At 44.5% G+C, this 18079-nt stretch overlaps 2 protein-coding genes and 1 long non-coding RNA gene across 6 annotated transcripts in view; 1 reads left to right on the top strand and 2 right to left on the bottom strand.

Annotated features, from left to right (window-relative positions):
* The window catches only part of TAF3 (TATA-box binding protein associated factor 3), a 113904-nt gene extending 105222 nt beyond the window's left edge, over positions 1 to 8682 (bottom strand). The window contains exons 1-2 of one of the 2 annotated variants that reach the window (XM_046942509.1): positions 8414 to 8682; positions 5444 to 5534 (exon numbers count right to left, since the gene is read on the bottom strand). Coding sequence is in view for 1 of the 2 variants with exons in the window: in NM_001030841.3 (NP_001026012.2) it covers positions 8414 to 8579 (166 nt within the window). In the remaining variant the exon portion in view is untranslated. The remainder of the gene's footprint in view (positions 1 to 5443; positions 5535 to 8413) is intronic. The other variant, NM_001030841.3, reaches the window with a different exon arrangement.
* LOC121107878 lies at positions 8590 to 11679 on the top strand. The gene is made up of 2 exons (XR_005842271.2): positions 8590 to 8815; positions 9183 to 11679. It is a non-coding gene; the product is annotated as an uncharacterized LOC121107878 (long non-coding RNA).
* ATP5C1 (ATP synthase, H+ transporting, mitochondrial F1 complex, gamma polypeptide 1) lies at positions 11239 to 18031 on the bottom strand. 3 transcript variants are annotated; one of them, XM_015293766.4, is made up of 10 exons: positions 17948 to 18017; positions 17345 to 17379; positions 16034 to 16199; positions 15171 to 15375; positions 14811 to 14954; positions 14316 to 14380; positions 13592 to 13747; positions 12783 to 12879; positions 11896 to 11933; positions 11239 to 11372 (listed from the first exon to the last, which is right to left on the bottom strand). In XM_015293766.4, exons 3-9 carry the CDS (start codon positions 16113 to 16115, stop codon positions 11927 to 11929), a joined length of 756 nt encoding a protein of 251 aa, XP_015149252.1. In that variant the 5' UTR covers positions 16116 to 16199; positions 17345 to 17379; positions 17948 to 18017; the 3' UTR covers positions 11239 to 11372; positions 11896 to 11926.
* Between the last annotated feature and the right edge of the window lie 48 nt (positions 18032 to 18079).

Here is an 18079-nt window from a genome sequence, read left to right as displayed (position 1 = left end):
TATCAAAAAATGGTTTGGGTTGGAAGGGACCTTTCAGATCATCTAGTTTCCAGCCTCCTCTAGACCACGCTGCTCAAAGCCCCATCCAGCCTGGTCTCGAACACTTCCAGGGATGGGGTATTCACAACCTCACTGGGCAACCTGTTCCAGTGTCTCACCACCCTCACAGCAAACAATTTCTTCCTGATATTTAGTCTAAATCTACCCTTTTCCAGTTGAAAACTATTTGCCCTTGTCCTGCCACTACACGCACTTACAAAAAGTCCTTCCCCAGCTTTCTTGTAGGCCCCTTCAGGTACTGGAAGGCCAGTATGTCCACATTGCCTTGGAAGGAAAAACAAAACACACAACCAGGTTCCCAAGACTGCATGACACAACATCTGTCCCATTCCTGGGGCTGTACAAAGGTGTTTTAAGAGCCCTGCTCCATGAGAGCCTCTTGCCACCACTACTGTCACATGCTTAGGGTGTTTTAAACCAGTTTATCACTGCAAAAGGAAAAAGTCTTCTTGTGCTGCACCTCCTGAAGATGTACTGACATCAGAAGCAAGTGAGAAATGCTGAAAAGGGTTTCTTCCTACAAGTGGTTATTGAGGACACGTGGCAGAAAAGCAATCAGCTACAGCATGAAATGTTTTACGGTGTGAGAATATACTCAGTGTTTAAGGTATGTAAATATTTAAGCAATTATGGCATTAAAAAGCAAGCTCAGAAGATGAGCATAACAGATTAAACTTAGCTTTTTATTATGAAAAAAATAGATATAAGGATCATTTCTCCATATCTCTGACCCTAGGAGTTGATGACAAATCATTGGCCTTGTTCAGAAGTGAGGACTCTGGGGACATGTCACGGGGACCTCCCAGGTACTCAAAGGGAGCTTATGAGGAGGAAGAGGACCAAGTTTTTATACAGTCCAATAGTGATGACTTTAAACTAAAAAAATGGTAGATTCAGATTAGATGTTAGGAAGGAATTCTTTACTCAGAGGATGGTGAGGCACTGCTGCCCAGAAAAGCTGTGGGTGCTCAATCCCTGGAGGTGCTCAAGGCCAGGCTGGATGGGGCCCTAAGCAGCCTGGGCTGGTGGGGGGCAACCAGACCATGGCAGGGGGTTGGAATTGGAGGGGCTTTGATGTCTCTTCCAACTTAAGGCACTCTGTGATAAAACTGACTGAAAACTCTAAGTGTTTAAAAGCTGCAGCTGTCACAGCGATGAAAGCACTGATCAGTTCACCTTTTCTTCTCTAGAAACACCACCTTGGTGAGAAAGCCATGAAAAAAAAAATTTTGGTTTCAAAACACTTATTAACTAAAAATACAGCACAAAAATGCCTTAAATGCAATTTCAGTTGATTCATCAAATTTGAAAAAACTCGAGCTCATGCCTTTACACTTCTAATAGTTTAACATTTCTCTTCCCCATCTTGTTCAATAGAAATTCACTTAAACAGCAGAAGGGAGACACATTAAAGAGAATGCTGACAAACATGCAACTCTCCTGGTGTTTCACAAAAAAAAAAAGTAATAATTTTATGTATACTGAACTTGTCTTGATATACTTCAGGTATCTGTGCTACCCTCAGTTTAAAAATCCATATGCTGGCACCTTCCAGTAAAATAAGTAATCCAATGTTGCACAGCAAGTGCCAAATTACAGCTTTGGAGGTCCTGGATCCCAGTCTCACACTGCTCCCTGCATCACAACACTTCAAATAATATCACAGAATAATAGAATTGCTTGAGTTGGAAGGGACCTTTAAAGGTCACCAAGTCCAACTTCCCTTCAATGAGAAGGGACACCTACAGCTTAATCAGGTGGCTCAGAGCCCCAGGCAGCCTGACCTTGCATGTGTCCAGGACACCTGTTCTCTGGGATTGGGAAGAGACACAAAACAGCAGGATGCTTCATCCAGCAAGTTACAACTCCCCTGCTGATCTCAAACCAGTGGAGAACATTTCTCCTCACAAGCTTTAGGCTGTACTATCTCCCCGAAAGGCAATGATGCTCTAAAATTGATAGAGCTACGGTAACTGGCAGAGCTAAATTAAGTCCCAAACTCATTCATCAGAAAGCTGCAGAAATGGCCACACAGTCACCTTACTCAGCCCTGTTGTGTAAGCAAGTAAAGAGGAACCTGCATGCAGAAGTGGATTAAAAAACAAAACAAAACAAGAATACAGAAGCTGTCCAGAGTCTAACTGCTGCTCCATGTCACCAGCTGACAAATATTCATGTTATCCAAAGAGACTGCAGGGCTGGGGAATGTCTCTGGGAGAAACTCTCATTCTTTCCCTAAACTTCACCTCAGGACTGGTTGACGGACAAATGACCTTTGTCAGTCCCCCCACATCCTCTCACCTCCCCTACCTAGGGCCCAAAGATCACAGCAGTCAGTGAAAAGTTCACAAGTATAGAACAGAAAGCTTCTGTTTTCATGCTTTTTTTTTTTTTTTCTTAAAGCAGGATGCAACTGCAGCTCTGAAATAAATATACTGAGAAAAAGTACTGAGTCACAACCCATGCAACACGTGCAACCTATTATAAATAGCTCAGCGTTCACCCTCATGTTTGTAGAGAAGATTTTCAAGCAGTAAGTTACTCGGTCTAGCTCCTCAGCTCTGTCACAGATTCTCTGTTCTCCAGTAAGTTACACAGCCCTACCATGCTCTGAATATGTGCACCTGCACCAAGGAGTTACTCCAGAATAACTCAAGTACACAACGCATGACTTTCATCCAGCAACCACAGGAACAGTTGAAAGCATGCACAGTATGCATACACATATGCCTTATTTGTGTGCACTTCACTGGGGAAATAGGGTCCTGTTAACATAGTTACCAGGCAGGCAAAAGCATCTTCTGGCTATTTTTGCTCAGTCTCCTCCTTCCCCTGGTAAATTTACAAACATTGAGCAAAAAAAATTAAGTTGCCTTTCTTTATCGCTAGCCAGTAAGAAGTTAATTGGTTTAAAACCATCAAAACTCAGGGTTATCAGGCATCAGGAGGTACACCTGTTGGAACAAGAGTTATGGAATGTAACGGGCCCTGCATAGATACCGGTCACAGCGTTCAGAAAATCAGTGCAGGGAATTAGCTCATTTAAACTGAGCACCAAATCCTAATGCTATTGGGATTACTATTATATACTGATAAGAGTGAAACTTTAAGAAGTAAAATAAAAATCTACAAGGTAAATTGGGTTGATTCCAGGTTAATTCTCCCCATGGAGAAAAATGCTGGCTCGTTGTCAGCATTCCCCAAACTCTCTTCTCCATCTTGCAAAGCCATGTGAAATGTGAGTGCAGACATAGCACACAATGGGGAGCTCTCCCCTAAAATAACAAAAATGGGCAGCGTGGCTTTCAGAAACTGCACAATACCATTTGTTTTGTAGTTCCAATACCTTAATTACATACTCCAACACTGGTTTTCAAACATACTAGCATAAAAACACGTGTGAAGCATACTGCATATCAAATAGATTTCCTCTCATGAGCTTTCCACAAACACAAGCAGTATAACACGGTTTACTTCAACAAGCAAACCCTCACTTTCTCCCCTGTAAGTTCACCCTCTCCTCCACCCCAACACAGCATTCTGAAGCATTTCACAGCATCAAACACATCTCAAGTCCGCTTTGCAAATCGTTTTGTCTTCTATTCACTCCCATCAACTACAGCTACTGCAAATGCAAAGAAACAACAGCAGAAAAGTAATGAAAATCGTGAATGTGGCTCTCCTAATGGGATGTAACAGCTGGAACAAAGATCTAACACAGCTGGGAAAGCCATCATTTTCTTTTGCAACTGAGAAAATATGCGAACAGTGATGACATGCTTTTCAAAGCAATACCACACTGCCTCAATTACGTCAGAGTAAATCCATTCAGTTTTGAATACAAAGATTATGTCCCTCCAGCTGACAGCCCTGCTAACTCAACCCCAACTGGTCTGACTCTGAGATAACACGCTGACAATGAAGATGCTACAATTGGAATTTAATTAATTCTACTTATGCAAAACCATGGTGAAATTCAACTCATTCATCCAGAGCTGGGTTTGTACATCCACTTCTTTTAGGGGTAAAAGGAAACAATTCTGAAAAATCAGGGAGACGTCAGCTGAGCGTTAAGGTGCCTTTTCACAAACCTTTTAGAGTAATAAATACAGGTATCATTTTAAGAGAGATAAGTAAGGAAATACCATATTGCTGACATGAAAACAGCACATTCCCTTTCTCCGTTGAAAAAAAAGCTAAAAACAAAAACAGAGCAGAACTATGATATCTCTTCCTTCTCCATTCACAGAAAGGAAAAAAAAAGATTTTCTTTCTGCCTCTTTTTAGGGCACCTGAAGTATAGAGGGGGTATCCCATTTCTAACTCCCACTGTGTACTTCCAATTTCTTCAGCAAGGAAAGGCACAAGTTGTATGCTCACCACCTCTGCAGCTTTTCCTCCCAGACCTGCAAACACTGAGTATCCGTGGCATCGTTAGTCAAGCCTGAAAGGCAGGGCTGGGTATCACTTGTCTTCAGATCACTGTAGGTTGCTTTACTGAGAATAAGTGATGCAATAAGAACTTCTGCCCCTTGGGAAGATGGGAGGACCACAAGCACAGCATGTTCAGGCCAGGACTGCTCCTCTCCTGACCAAGCTGAGCCTCATCTTGTGAGAGTATTTTCTGTCCACAGGGATACCTAATCACAGAATGGCTAAGGTTGGATGGGACCTTAAAGCACATCCAATTCCAAGCCCTGCCATGGCTGGTTGCCACCTATCAGATCAAGCTGCCCAGGGCCCCATGCAGCCTGGCCTTGAACACCTTCAGGGATACAACATCCACAACCTCTCTGGGCAGCCTGTGCCAGTGCCTCACCACCCTCTGAGTAAAGAATTCATTCCTAACATCTTTCTTTTAGTTTAGAGTCATTCCTCCTTGTCCTACCACTGTCTCAATAAGAACTTGGTTCCTCTCCTGCTTGTAAGCTCCCTTTAAGTACTGGAAGGTCCCAATGAGGTGATCTCAGAGCCTTCACTAAACTAAACCCACCGACTTCCCTCAACCTTTCTTCACAGGAGAGGTGCTCCTCTGATCATCTTTGTGTCCTTCCTCTGCACCTGCCCCAACAGCTCCATGTCTTCCTTGCACTGAGGGGCCCAGACCTGGACACACTACTCAGATGGGGCCTCACAAGAGCACAGTAGACGGGGACAGTCACCTCCCCCTCCCTGGTGGCTGCCCCTCACACAGCCCAGAAGGCCAACAGTATCCTGGGCTACAAGAGCTCACTGCCGCCTCGTGTTCAGCTTTTCACACTCAAGTCCTTCTCCCCAGGGCTGTTCTTCAATAAGCTCCTCTACCAGTCAGCAGACATATCTGGGAATGCCCCAACCCAAATGCAATACTTTGCTCCTGGCCCTGCTGAACATTGTCACCTACCTCCTGTTAGAGCCTGTTCACATCCCTCTGGATGGCATTTCTCCCTTCTCTGGTGTCAACTGCACCACTCAGCTTGGTGTCACCTGCAAACCTGCTGAAGATGTGCTTGTGTCGCCCTCATTTTGTGGTTCTCACATCCCCATAAGTTGAGAAGAAGTGCCAGTACAATGTTCAGTTCACACAGACTAGACTAGAGTTGCCCACTTGTCATTTTTCCCACACATCCCCTCCTGCAAAGCAGTGCAGCAACCCCAGCCCTGCTCTTAGGGCTCCATAGCTCTGAGACACCTCATCAAGCCCTCCCGCACCCATCAGGACACTGTCACTCTCTGCTTCATGCTCACACCCTGAAGCACAAGGCAGTCCTCCTGCTCTGTTCTCATTCTCGTCACACACCTTGCAGACCTTCTAACACTCCCAAGCTCTGCAGGGCCATCTGCCTCCCTTTAAACATCTCCTGTGGGCTCTTTAGAGACCCAGTCAGCCCTGAGGGATTCAGTGTCATCCTCCATCCACTACCAGGGCAATATTTGTTGCCCTCTTTCTCAACCGTTCCCACATAAACATGTTGCTGTGTGCTCACACAGACTCCTGAATCTCCCTTTTCCTCTCCTCCCACTAGGCGTGAGCTTCCTGACCCATGTCTCTACCCCAGAAATGCTACCAACAGCTCTGTTCTCCTAATCCCAAATCCAGCAAGGCCCCACACTGCCCTGATACACATTAATTCCTCACCCCAAGCTGCATGGCACCCTACACACATACATCCTTGATCCCACAAGCACAGATCCCTGTGCTCTCTTTGCATATGCATCCCCTCCCCCAAATCAAATCCCCCATATCCTCTCCTGTATACACACACCCTACACAACACAGACAGAGAAAGAGAGGCAGCAGCCCCATCTCCTTGCCCATCTCCCACTAGCCCACAGCCTGACCTCTTCCATCCCTTCACCTCTCACTCAGTTGTCCAAAGACCAACTCCTCAGACACTCAACATGCAGAATTGCCCCACGGGACATCGACCTATGCCCTCAAATTATTGCTCCTATCCTCATGGCTCTCAACGTTGCCCTACAGCATTCCTCCTCATACCCCACAGCCTCCAAACACAGAGCTGCCCTTCCTGTGAGCCCAAAGTACTGCTCCTAGTCCTACGGACCCATCACTCCCCTACAGCTTCTCATCCCACAGCCCCCAGCACTGCCCTACAGCCTCCAACCCCACAGCCATCCTTTCCATGCCTCAAAGTATTGCTCCTAGCCCAACAGTCCCCCAACACTGCCCTACAACCTTTCACCCCACCGCTGCCCCTCCTATCCCCCCAAAACATCACTCATAACCCTATGGTCCCACACACTGTCTGAATGCTTTCCTCCCTGTGGCCTCAAGCAGCTGCCCTTCCTAAGTATTGCTCCTAGTCTCACAGCCCCCAGTGCTATCTTACAACTTTCCTACTCACAACGCTCAGCACTGCCCCACATCTTCCAACCCCACAGCCAGCCCTTCTATGCTCCAAAGTATCACTTCTAGCCCACGGTCCCTAGCACTGCCTCCTACAGCCTTCCACTCTACAGCTACCCTTCTAATGCCTCCAAAGTACTGCTCCTACTTTCAATACACAAAAACTCTGCCTTACAGTCTTCCTCCTCACAGCCCCAAGCACTGCCTCTTGACCTCCAACTGCACATCTGCTTTTCCTGTGTCCCCAAACCATTGCTCATACCATCACAGTCCCAACACTGCCCTAAAACCTTCCTCCTCACATCTCCCAGCACTACCTCTTGGCCTCCAACTGCACATCTGCCTTTTCTGTGCCCCTATAAAACTTCTCACACCCTCTTAGTCCCAGACACTGTCCTACAGCTTTCCTCCCTATGGCCCCTAGCACTGCCCCATACCATAGCTGCCTTTCTCAAGCATTGCTCCTGGTCCCATAGCCCCCAACACTGCCCTACAGCTTTCCTACCCACAGCCCTCAGAACAGGCCCACAACTTTCAGCTCCACAGCTGCCCTTTCTGTGACCTCAAAGTACTGTTCCTATCTCCACAGCCCTCAGCACTGCCCTACAGCCTGCAAACTCACAGCTGCCCATCCTGTGACCCCAAAGTTTTGCTCCTAGTCCTGTGGCCCTCATCACTGCCTAACAGTTTCCCATTCCATGGCCCCCATTCCTGCCTTATAGTCTCCAACCACACATACCCTCTACCTATACCTCCAAACGATTACCCCAGCCCTACAGCTCCCAACACTCCTTATACTTTGCTTCTTATAGCCCCCCAGCACTGACCTATGGCATCCAAACCCACAGCTGCCCTTTCTGTGCCCCAAAGCATTGCTCCTACTCTCACATCCCCCAACACCACCCTACAGAATTCATCCCCACAGCCCCCAGCACTGCCCTGAGCACCCAATCACACATCTGCCTTTTGTGTAAGCCTGCTGTTACAGCCCCTCACACTGCCCTCCTTCCAATCGCCCTCAGCAGCGCCCTGCAGCCTCCAAGCCAAGAGCTGCCCTTTCTACAACCCCAAAGAACTGCTTTAATTCCCATAACCCCCCAACATCACCCTACAGCCTTCTTCAACACTGCCCCACAGCCTCCAAGCCCAGAGCTGCCTTTCCTGTGACTCTACAGTGCTGCTCCTAGCCTTATGGCTCCCATCACTGCCCTGAAGCCTCCCATTCCACATCCCAATGCCTCCCAAGTATTGCTCCTGCTCCCGTATCCCTCACGCTATCCTACAGCTTTCCTACCCGCAACCCTGAGAAGAGGCTCAGAGCCTCCGAACCTACAGCTGCCCTTCATGCGGCCCCAAAGCATCATCACAGCCCCACAGCTCCCCACGCTGCCCCCACCATCACCCTCCACACAGCCGCCCTCCCTCCGCTCCCAACGTTTCTCTCGTACCCCCAGAGCCGCACTCCCCGCCCCTCCAACCCCGCACCGCAGCCCGGCTCTCACTCACAGAGCTCGCAGTAGCGGTGGCAGCCCCGGCCCAATCCCTGCAGGTACCGCTGCAGCACATCGGTGAGGAGATCGCAGGCCGAAACCTGCACCGAGTCCCAGCCCAACGCCTGGCAGATCTGCGCCACCGACACCCGCAGCAGCCACCGCGAGTACGTCTCGCACATGCCGGCTGGGCTCGGCTCCGCGCCGCCCGCGCCCGCCCTGGGCCGGGAGGGCCGCGGGAGGCTCACGCAGGGCCCGCCGCCGCCACCGCCATCTTGGCGCCGCGCTTCGCTTCGCCCCGCCCCGCGCCAGGCAACGGCGCTCCAACGCCGATCGCATCGAGCGGAGCCGGCGCGGGACGGGGGGCGAGTTCTCCTCAAAGAGGGGGAATGCGGAGAAGGGGATTTAGGATGAGAGGGTATGGTCGAGTTGCGCCGGGGGGCGTTCAGGTTGGATAGTAGGAAAGATTTCTTCTCGGAAAGAGCGGTTGGGCGCTGGAACCAGCTGCACTGTGACGTGGGGGGGTCACCGTCCCTGCGGCTGCTGAGGAGCTGTGGAGATGTGGCACTGAGGGATGTGGTTTAGCGGGGATGGGCTGGTGGTTGGACTGGATGACCTTGGAGGTCTTTTCCAACGTTAATGATTCTATGACAAGGCGGTGGCGGTGCCCTGTTGGGTCCTGGAGGGCTTGAGGAGGCATCATGGATCAGAATATCCCGAGCTGGAAGGGACCCACAGAGATCGTTATATCCAAACCCTATTTGTTGTTTTTTACTCTCTGGCAGGACAGGGGCTGCTGATGTTGATCCTTTCTGCAGTCATCTCCATCACTGCATTTCCCCTCCACTGCAGGACCTAACACACCCTCAGGTGGTTCATACCTCCATACAGCAGATGTTTGCTCTCCAGACCTTGCTGTTCAACCTTCACTTACAGGTGAAGCTCTTCCATTTCTTAACATGCTAACCCTGTCAGTCTGTCACTTCGTTTGGAGGTGAGGTGTAAGGCTGCCATGTCCCACCTCATTACTCATGTGCAGACTCACTGCATGGAGCACCATCTGGCACAGCTATCACTAACACTGCATCGTGTTAAATTTAGAGCAATTTCCTGCACTTACGTGCAAAGCTGCAGCATTCACGTGCTGTGAGGAACATGAATCTGAGAGGAAACTGAGGGAGAGAATCCTTTGATAGCAAAGAGACTTTTCAAGGACACAGCAAGGAGCTTGATTTAAGACACTTGAAAACAACATTGATTTTAAAGCCGGAAGACTGGAAGAGGATATTTCTCCCTTGAAGGAAAAAAAAAAATGTTAATTTATTACATTACATTCCTCCCCTTTCCAATTTCAGTACTTCCTCCAGTGCCAGAACCTGCAATAGGAAGTGAGTAAAACACCCCAGTATAAGCTAAATAATTCAAGGTGAGTTTGGGGATCTTCTGGGGAGTAGAACCTTGCATGGATACCTCTGTGCAGTCAAGTATATAAATAACTGCATGCAAGACTAAGATTGCCTTAGTAACCATGTTAAAAACACCATCTTTGGGAACAGACAGAGCAAAATTGAAAGTGTTTATGGATGAGTTATTTGAGAAAAAACTGTGCAGGCATAGAATGAAAAGATGGCAAATAAGGAGGATCCAGAAACAGAAATAATAGTTATTTAGTGGTGCAGGAGGCAGAGAGAGGAGCAACAGAACTGTCATGCAATAATGGGTGTATATACACCAGTAGTGCAACTGCTAAACTGTAACAGTCATGTGTAACCTGAGTGAGAAGCACAGAAAGAGTAGTGTCTTATTAGAAGTCGATTAGTTGACAAGTTAGCTTCTTGATTTATTAGATGATTAGTAGAGCTCTGATTAGTCAAGTCTAGAAAGTCTAGTCTTTTGGATCAGTCCTATCCCAAGCCTGCTGTAGAGCAGGCAGCTGGACCCATAACAAAATCCTGCAATTCATCACTGGTTAGGACAGGTGTCTGTTCTTTGCTCACTCTCTTTAATCCATTGAGAAGCTCTGAGGAATGCTCAACTGGCCTCCCAGATCTTAGTAACATTGGAGTGTTCTTAAAGCCTGCAAATGCACAGGCCCTTTTTGTAACTGCATTAAGTATCATTAACAGAATTAACTTAGGATTCAAGAACTTGGAAATAACTTCCCTGTAGGCATGCTATTCCTTGGGCTCCCCAAAGAAGTATTTAATGTACCGTTAGTACAGAAACTTTGATGTGGAGCAATTGCTGTATCTGCCACACTGACTCCTAAGTCAGAGAACTTTAAGGCCAAACCTTGTTATAAGTGTTCTAAATAAAATTGTGCTTAAGGAATTTCAGGCTCATGGCTGTGAATGAGGAATTGCACTGATCCAGCAGCACTTGATGCTACAGTTTCCAGGACAGCCAGCTTCAGTGTACAACTCAAATCAAGAGCAGCAGGTGGCTGCTTATACCCGTCCCTGGTGTTAAACTTGCAGGTGGCTTTGATGTTCATTGCCATATCCATTTTCTTCCCAGTTCTGTCTTGTTCATTTTAGAATGCAAACTTCTAGAAACAGCAGTAGTATTGTGTTTAAGTAAGGTAGATAAGCATTCCGACTGCGTGATTGAGAAAGATTATTCTCCATTCTCCTCTTCAGCACCCAATACAATGTATGCAACAAACCACCACTGTTAAACAGCGATAACACAAAGAAGACAGAATATCTTTCACTCTTCAAAAGAAGTTCCCACTGGCATACTTTGTGTACCAGGAATTACAAAATACAGAGCTGCCTTAGAAAAGCCTACATTTTAAAGAGTAACCAAAGTCAAACCCAGATGTATTGACAACCAATAACGTGTGTTTCATGAAGGAGTTTATTGTAAGAATGTACAGATATTTCTGGGGCTTTGCCACTTCTTCATAAAATAGCAGAGCAGTCTTATTAATGAACACAGGCAAGTTAAATCATACGCTCAGAAGTATTCTTCACCTGTAAGGAAAATTGAAGCAAATTAAAATCTTTCAATCAATGTTTCTTTTTAAAACGCATCACCTCTGATTTTAAGTGCTTTAACAACTCATTCTTCCTGACTCCCTCCTCCCCTTCAACTCTCTCTCAAGACTACTTTTATTTGAAACTTTAAATGCTTATTTTGCTACAAACTTCTCTTCAGGTGTAATGTTTTACAAATAGACATTTTTAAGTCACAGCCCAATGTCAGGGCACTACGAAAAAATGAAGCAATACTTTCAAATAAATCCAATAACTCAGAGATTAAAAAAAACCACAGAAAACTGTCAAATGCAGATGTACGCTATCGTGGACATATTTTGTTTAAGATTTACTGGTGCTTCAATCTGCCCAAACAGAAAGCAATTGCCGTTTCCTAGACGTCTGAGAGAAGAAATGTGTCTGACCACTATCACCGAATTCCAACTTCCTCATCTGACTTCAAGACTACATTTAAAAATGAGTGAATACAGACAATCTAGTTTCTATTCCATAACTTTACCTCTTGGATTTGGCCAAACCTCTTTTGCCGATTAATCCCTGGTTAAGATGTTATGAGGAAAAAGAACAGAACAAGCAGGTTAAGAAGTAACTCATGCAAATTAAGGAAAAACTATGCATGTATTTATAACTGTATTGTGAGGAGCATAATACAGCTCATAACTGCAACGCGTTATGTATTCCAGACATTTTGTAAATGTACAGAATATTATCACACATATTTACATCTTTGAGTACAGCACAACATTTTTAACTGTTAGATGGAATACACATTATATACATGCGGTTACAAATTGTGGTCTAAGCCCACACATTTTGTAACCTACAAAACACACAGTTGCAAAACTTCATTCTCAGGGAATGAAGCAATATACTCAGCTTCAACGTTTATCATATGTATTTCCAGAATCTATTGATGCCAGCTATATTTCTCCTTCTAACTCCAACCCCAACCTCCTGCACACCGTCACAGACTGATTTCTCCAAAGGCATTTCAGTTACCCAAATTACTCTCTCCGCAACTAAAACTGTTCTACAGCAATGAACTGGGCTGCTTGAGCAGAGTACGAAGAACCCAGGTAGAAGGGGCAGATGGAATATCCTTTCAAAGCAAATAAGGAGGAACAGAAAACACTTTTCCTGCTCAGTCAAGGATGTGTGTCAAGGCCAAAGATAAAGTCTACCAGCATTTAATGCGTACCTGGTCAAACTTCACACTTGTTAGTACAATTGTCACAAGCTAAAAAAGCATGGAAGACATGCCATGGATTGTCCTGCTTTTTATATGCTTTAACCTTCCCTGCTAACCTGCATGAAGTAGCATGTAATGCTAATGAGCATTACATTGCATTGCAACCACTCCTGTTTTATGTGTATACAGGTACTCACAGAGCAGCAGCACCAGAGATGATCTCAATAAGCTCCTTAGTAATAACAGCCTGACGGGTACGGTTGAATGTCAAAGTCAGTTTGTCAATCATCTCAGCTAGGAAAAAATTGAAGTTAGAATTTAAATTGGAATATAATGAGCATTCAAATACAAGTAAGAGAAGTTCTATGAAAAGAATATTACATAGGCTTGTAGATCCATGTAAACAATCAAGTGGCTTACTGGACTTTTCAGTTTTCTCTACAGATAATAATACTAACAGACAATATAGAAAGGAGATAATTTGTCTCAAGACATCAGAATTAAACGTGAAGAACAACCAACAGACTAGTAAATATCTGGTAGCATATCACTCATTTTTAAATAAATTCCAATAGTGTATTATTGTATTGTTAATGTCCCTCAATAACCACATCATTTCCTTCAAGTTCCATTCTGACAAACGGAGCCATTCTTCACTTCATATTTTTTAGTGGAGACTTTATCACTACATTCAAGATAAAGAGATCAGCAGAGAATCACACTTACAGTTCCAGGTAACCCTACTGCATAACACATAAGCTTCATTCAGCCACCAGTATTTTTTATGCATCACTATCTTCTTGACACTGAAGTCATATCACTATGCCACATTAAATGCTATGAGCCATTGCCCACCAATATCAACCATGTATTCACAGTGCACTCAGTTTGGACGCTTTACAAGTTATAATAGCATATTCTCAACTTGCAAAAAGTCAAAATCCTCAGAACAGCAACACAATAGACATCAGTAGCTGAAATCCTAGAAAATCTAGAGTAGACTTACAAGCATTTTTGCTTGCGTTGTCCATAGCAGTCATCCTTGCACTCTGCTCACTGGTGGTAGATTCTTTCAGGGAGTAGTACAGAATATTTGCTAGTGTAAATTCCTGGTAGTTTCTCAGCACATCAGCATCAATGTCATCATAGATACTCAGGCTTTCTGAAAAATATGAACGAGCAGAGTCAGAACTGCAGGCTGTACTAATTCCAATGATACAATGTGAAATAGAAAACTACTAAGTTAGTTTTTTTCCACTTAGTACATGGTAAAAAATCCCTCCACACTGCTTTATGTGTACTTTCATAACATGTTAAATACCAGAGAGATAATGTATTTTGTGTGTTTTAATTAAGTTTAATGACTAGGAAATTCAGATCCTGACCAGGGCCAAATGTATTACTGATATATTATATTTAATGCTCCTGTACAATGCTGCACAAACAATCTGAGGTGCTTTTACTGAGTAGAAGACACTCATTGCTGAAAACGTCGGAAGCAACAATTTTGCACAGGCATAATTCTTGACTGAGAGAAAACCTTAAAATTAGTACAAGCTCTCCTTCCCCACAGCCCCATGATATGTCAGCCCTGGACTACCAAGATAAAATCATCTTTTAAACTTGTGATATATGCACAATAATGATTTAATATCATATTCCCATATGCAGAATATCTTCTCTGTGATTTATTACTTCACCTATCTGGTGTTTTCTAGTTCACTACTTACCAGAACCAGCAACTGTTTCAAAAGAGTAGATAGGTTTTTCATCAGTCTTGTAGGAGATGACAGATCTGTATAAAAAAAAAAATAGTATAATAGGGTTTGTTTGATTGAAGAGCCTAAATTGAGCATTTAATATCAAATCAGAACACAGACAACTTCTGGCCTTCCAATTCCTGAAAGTCTTGTTATGCTCCTTATGAGTAGATATCAAATACCCTAAGGATATAATAATGTATCGACTGTAAATACAACAACACACACTATAGAAAATGTGTTTAGAATCTGTAGTGCTTAGAAACACTATAGAAAGAGAATTTCAACCATATCTATTAAAAAATACCCACAGCAAACATGTTCTTCAAACATAAAAAAAAGCACTGACTTTTCAAGAAAATCTGAACACAAACTCAGTTTTCATATTTTACTTAATTCCACCAGTATGCTGTTTTCAAATCTTCTATTCAACACCTTCCTAGTGCAGCTTCAGTTTAATCTTACCTGAACCGATTGTAGATGACAGAGCCTTCATCAAATTCATACCCAGAGTTTAATAACTCTGAAGCAATGACTGAAGCATCTCCAAAGCTGGGAGGTCTCCGCCCCACTTCTTTGAATGTCATCAGGAAGTAATTGCCATGCGTCCTGCAGTAATGTGAAATTTGTGTCAGAAGCAAGTTGGTGCTAATGTACAACTATCTGGCACCAAGAGGCAAGCAGCAACAGTAACTGTTGGTGTTCACGAACTAAGCATTTCACTGAATTTGAATCTTGGAGAAACTTTGCTTTCCCAACCCCACTGATCAGTTAAATTACTAGAACACCAGAATGACCAAAACCGAACCCCTCTCCTTTTTTTACCTTTGAAGTAGGCCTCTGATCTTGTCACCTACACCAACCACCATAACTTCCTTCCCTGCATTGGAGAGGTTGGTAATCTCATTCTTCAAGGTTTTAGCAATAGATGTATGGATAGCACCACACAGACCTCGATCAGAGGACACACCAATAAGGAGGTGCTTCTTCTTGTCCTCGGGTGCCTTAATTTCTGCTTTCTCATACAGTGCTGAGGAAAAAGAAACAAACAAGATGGGCAAGATATTCAAGGGTGCCAGGAAGCAAACTTGTCCTATCAAAACATCTTTGACTAACTTCAAATTCAATAAATCATTTCCAAAGGGTTTCAAATCACAGCCAGATAAATTTTTATCTCCCTCACAATCATTCAAGTTTTCAGGTTAGCTGACCTAATGAATTTGAATTAGTAATTCAAAGCCACCTGCATCTCTGTGTCAGGTATTATAGTGAACTTCAATTAAATAATGACACTGACTGCAAGTGCAGTGTTTGAGAAGCATGTGCAGTTCAAGCATTTAAAAGAAGGTTTGGCAGTATCTTTAAACATTACTACCTTATGCCACAGAAACTGAGTCTCATGAACAACAGAAAGAAGCAGGTCAAAATAGACGTTGCTTTTATGTTTAAAACTACAACCATGCAACCACAAGAAGCTAAAGAAAAATATCCAACATCATAATTAATTTCTCATCAGCACTCTTACAAATAGCTTTCCATCAATTACTTATTAGGAATACTCAAGGTTAACAGCAGCCCAGGGATGCAAATTCTTAAGAAAAAAAAATATACTAAGAGGTTAGAAGTCAACACCATGAAAGCATCCCTCCTTTATTTCCACACCACATAGTGCAAGAGCCTTCTCTCACCCAGTGCTCCTGTTCCGTATACCCTAGCAGGCTTCAGCTCCCTCTCAGCTCTTGCATACTTTGCTGCAGAAACCATCTTCATGGACTTCGTAATTTTCTGAATGTTCTTGATGGACTTCAAACGCCTGGTAACTAACAAGGTTAAGAGCTGAAGGTCAAAATTGGGCTGTATTAGGCACAAGAGATTGAAAACAAGCAATAAGACATAAGAAACAGCTATCCAGAAATCTCTCCTGAAGTTCCTCAAGGAAGATATAAATAAGCAAATGATGCACAAATGTATATGCTGTTAGTACTAACACCAGCAAAACTACACAAGTGTATCTTTACCATAACCCAAATTCATCTTTACAATGTATTTTTTTCACCATAAATTTTATTTATTATTTATCTCAACATAAAATCTATTTATTATTCTCTTCCCTACTCTTCTACAATTTTTTTTTCATTTCTACCTATTTCTTAAATAAATAATTTGAGGTATATTATCAGCTTTTTCTGGATGACAAAGGAAGGAAAAACAAAACATAACAAAACCAGTCCCAGTGCTATCGATAGACAGATAAATGTCATTCTCTGTTTAGGCTGTGTCCCAAAAATACTAATGCAAAAAGGAAACAAAACAGGTGTCCTAAAGACAAACATAAGCACAAGACAGTATTCCTGTGTAAGAACCCCTTAGTAATGGCTTAAAGAAGCAATATCAAAGCAGAACCATTCAGTCAAGCTTTTTATTCTCCAGTGCTGGGTAAATACAAGAAACTAAGAACAATGTAAGTTTTGTTCATTTAAAAATGAACAAAAAATGCTTCTGTTTCAGCACACTTGATGAAGTTAATTTTAAAACATGTTTGAGCAGGACTTGGTTTGCTTACATGGCATCAAAGCATCGAAAGACTTGAAGAAATGCCTTTTATCAATCATAGAATGGCTTGGGTTGGAAGGGACCTCAAGGATCACGAAGCTCCAATCCCCTGCCACATGCAGGGCCACCAACCTCCACATTTAATACAAAACCAGGCTGCCCAGGGCCCCATCCAACCTGGCCTTGAACACCTCCAGGGACGGGGCATCCACAGCCTCTCTGGGCAGCCTGTTCCAGCACCTCACCACTCTCATAGTAAAAAACTTCGCCCTGAAGGGAGGAAGTTTATGAAGGACACTTGTTTCATACAAGTGCTGGAGGCTCATATGTCAGCATTACATTCTACACCAATCACTTCATCCAGCAGAAGCCAAGTAAAATCATGCTTTAGCCTAACGCCTCCGTACATTTCCCTTCTGTAGAAAGCAGACAAAAGCAGCACTTACTGTCTTTCAGAGTTGCCATATTCCTGACTTGGCCCCTGGAAGTGAAAGCAGGAGAAGTTAGGAGAGATCATTAGCTCTCCAGCAAACACCAATCAAGGTCAGGTCTCTTCAGAGAGATGAACACGTAGGAACACCCATTTCTTAGTAAGGTCACTTCAAACCAAGCCTTGTAACAAACCTTTCACATTTCCCCTTATGCCCGCGTAACTGATAAAGGCAGGGAAAACAAAGGCCACACAGAAAGGCATCAGAAGGGCAAGATCCCAAGAAAAACAGAGCTTTTTTTTTCTTTTTAAACGATTAAAACAACGAAGCAGCGGGGCTCCCTGCCATCAGCAGGTCGTCCTTGCAGCGTCAGCCACCTGCACAGCTCTCCGTTCCCCTCACCCGCTCAGCTCCAAACGGCACAGATCGCCCTTCCCCTCAGCGCCCCTTCCACCTCCAATCATTCTGACCGCTCAGCCTCAGGCCCGCAAAGCAGAGAAGGACGGAGCCCTCCATCCCCTCCACGGCACCGCGTTCCCCCGCTCCTCCAGGAGCGGAGCCCTCAGCCCCTCGTAGGCACGGCCCAGCAGCCCCAGCCCGCTCGGCCGCGCCCGTTACCATTGCGGCTGGTACAGCACCACGGCGGAGCCCCGAGCGAACATGGCGGCGCCTCCACCACAGCTCCGCTGAAGGTCAGCGCACCCGCTCCGCGCATGCGCCCAGCGCCTCAGGGACTGCTTCCGAGGGCGC

Source organism: Gallus gallus, chromosome 1 (genome assembly GCF_016699485.2).
Source record: "Gallus gallus isolate bGalGal1 chromosome 1, bGalGal1.mat.broiler.GRCg7b, whole genome shotgun sequence".
Lineage (NCBI taxonomy): Eukaryota > Metazoa > Chordata > Aves > Galliformes > Phasianidae > Gallus > Gallus gallus.
The sequence above is the reverse complement of the archived record's forward strand: the minus strand, read 5'-3'. Positions and strand labels throughout refer to the sequence as shown.

Bases quoted from the DNA above. Each gene is read 5' to 3' on its own strand.
- ATP5C1 (NM_001278096.2), bottom strand. From the start codon at position 17,991: ATGTTCGCTCGGGGCTCCGCCGTGGTGCTGTACCAGCCGCAATG. The intron at 17,380-17,947 runs GTAACGGGCGCG...TTTCACTTCCAG, and splicing joins GTGCTGTACCAGCCGCAATG to GGGCCAAGTCAGGAATATGG. The intron at 14,381-14,810 runs GTAAGATTAAAC...TTTTTTATACAG, and splicing joins GTCATCTACAATCGGTTCAG to ATCTGTCATCTCCTACAAGA.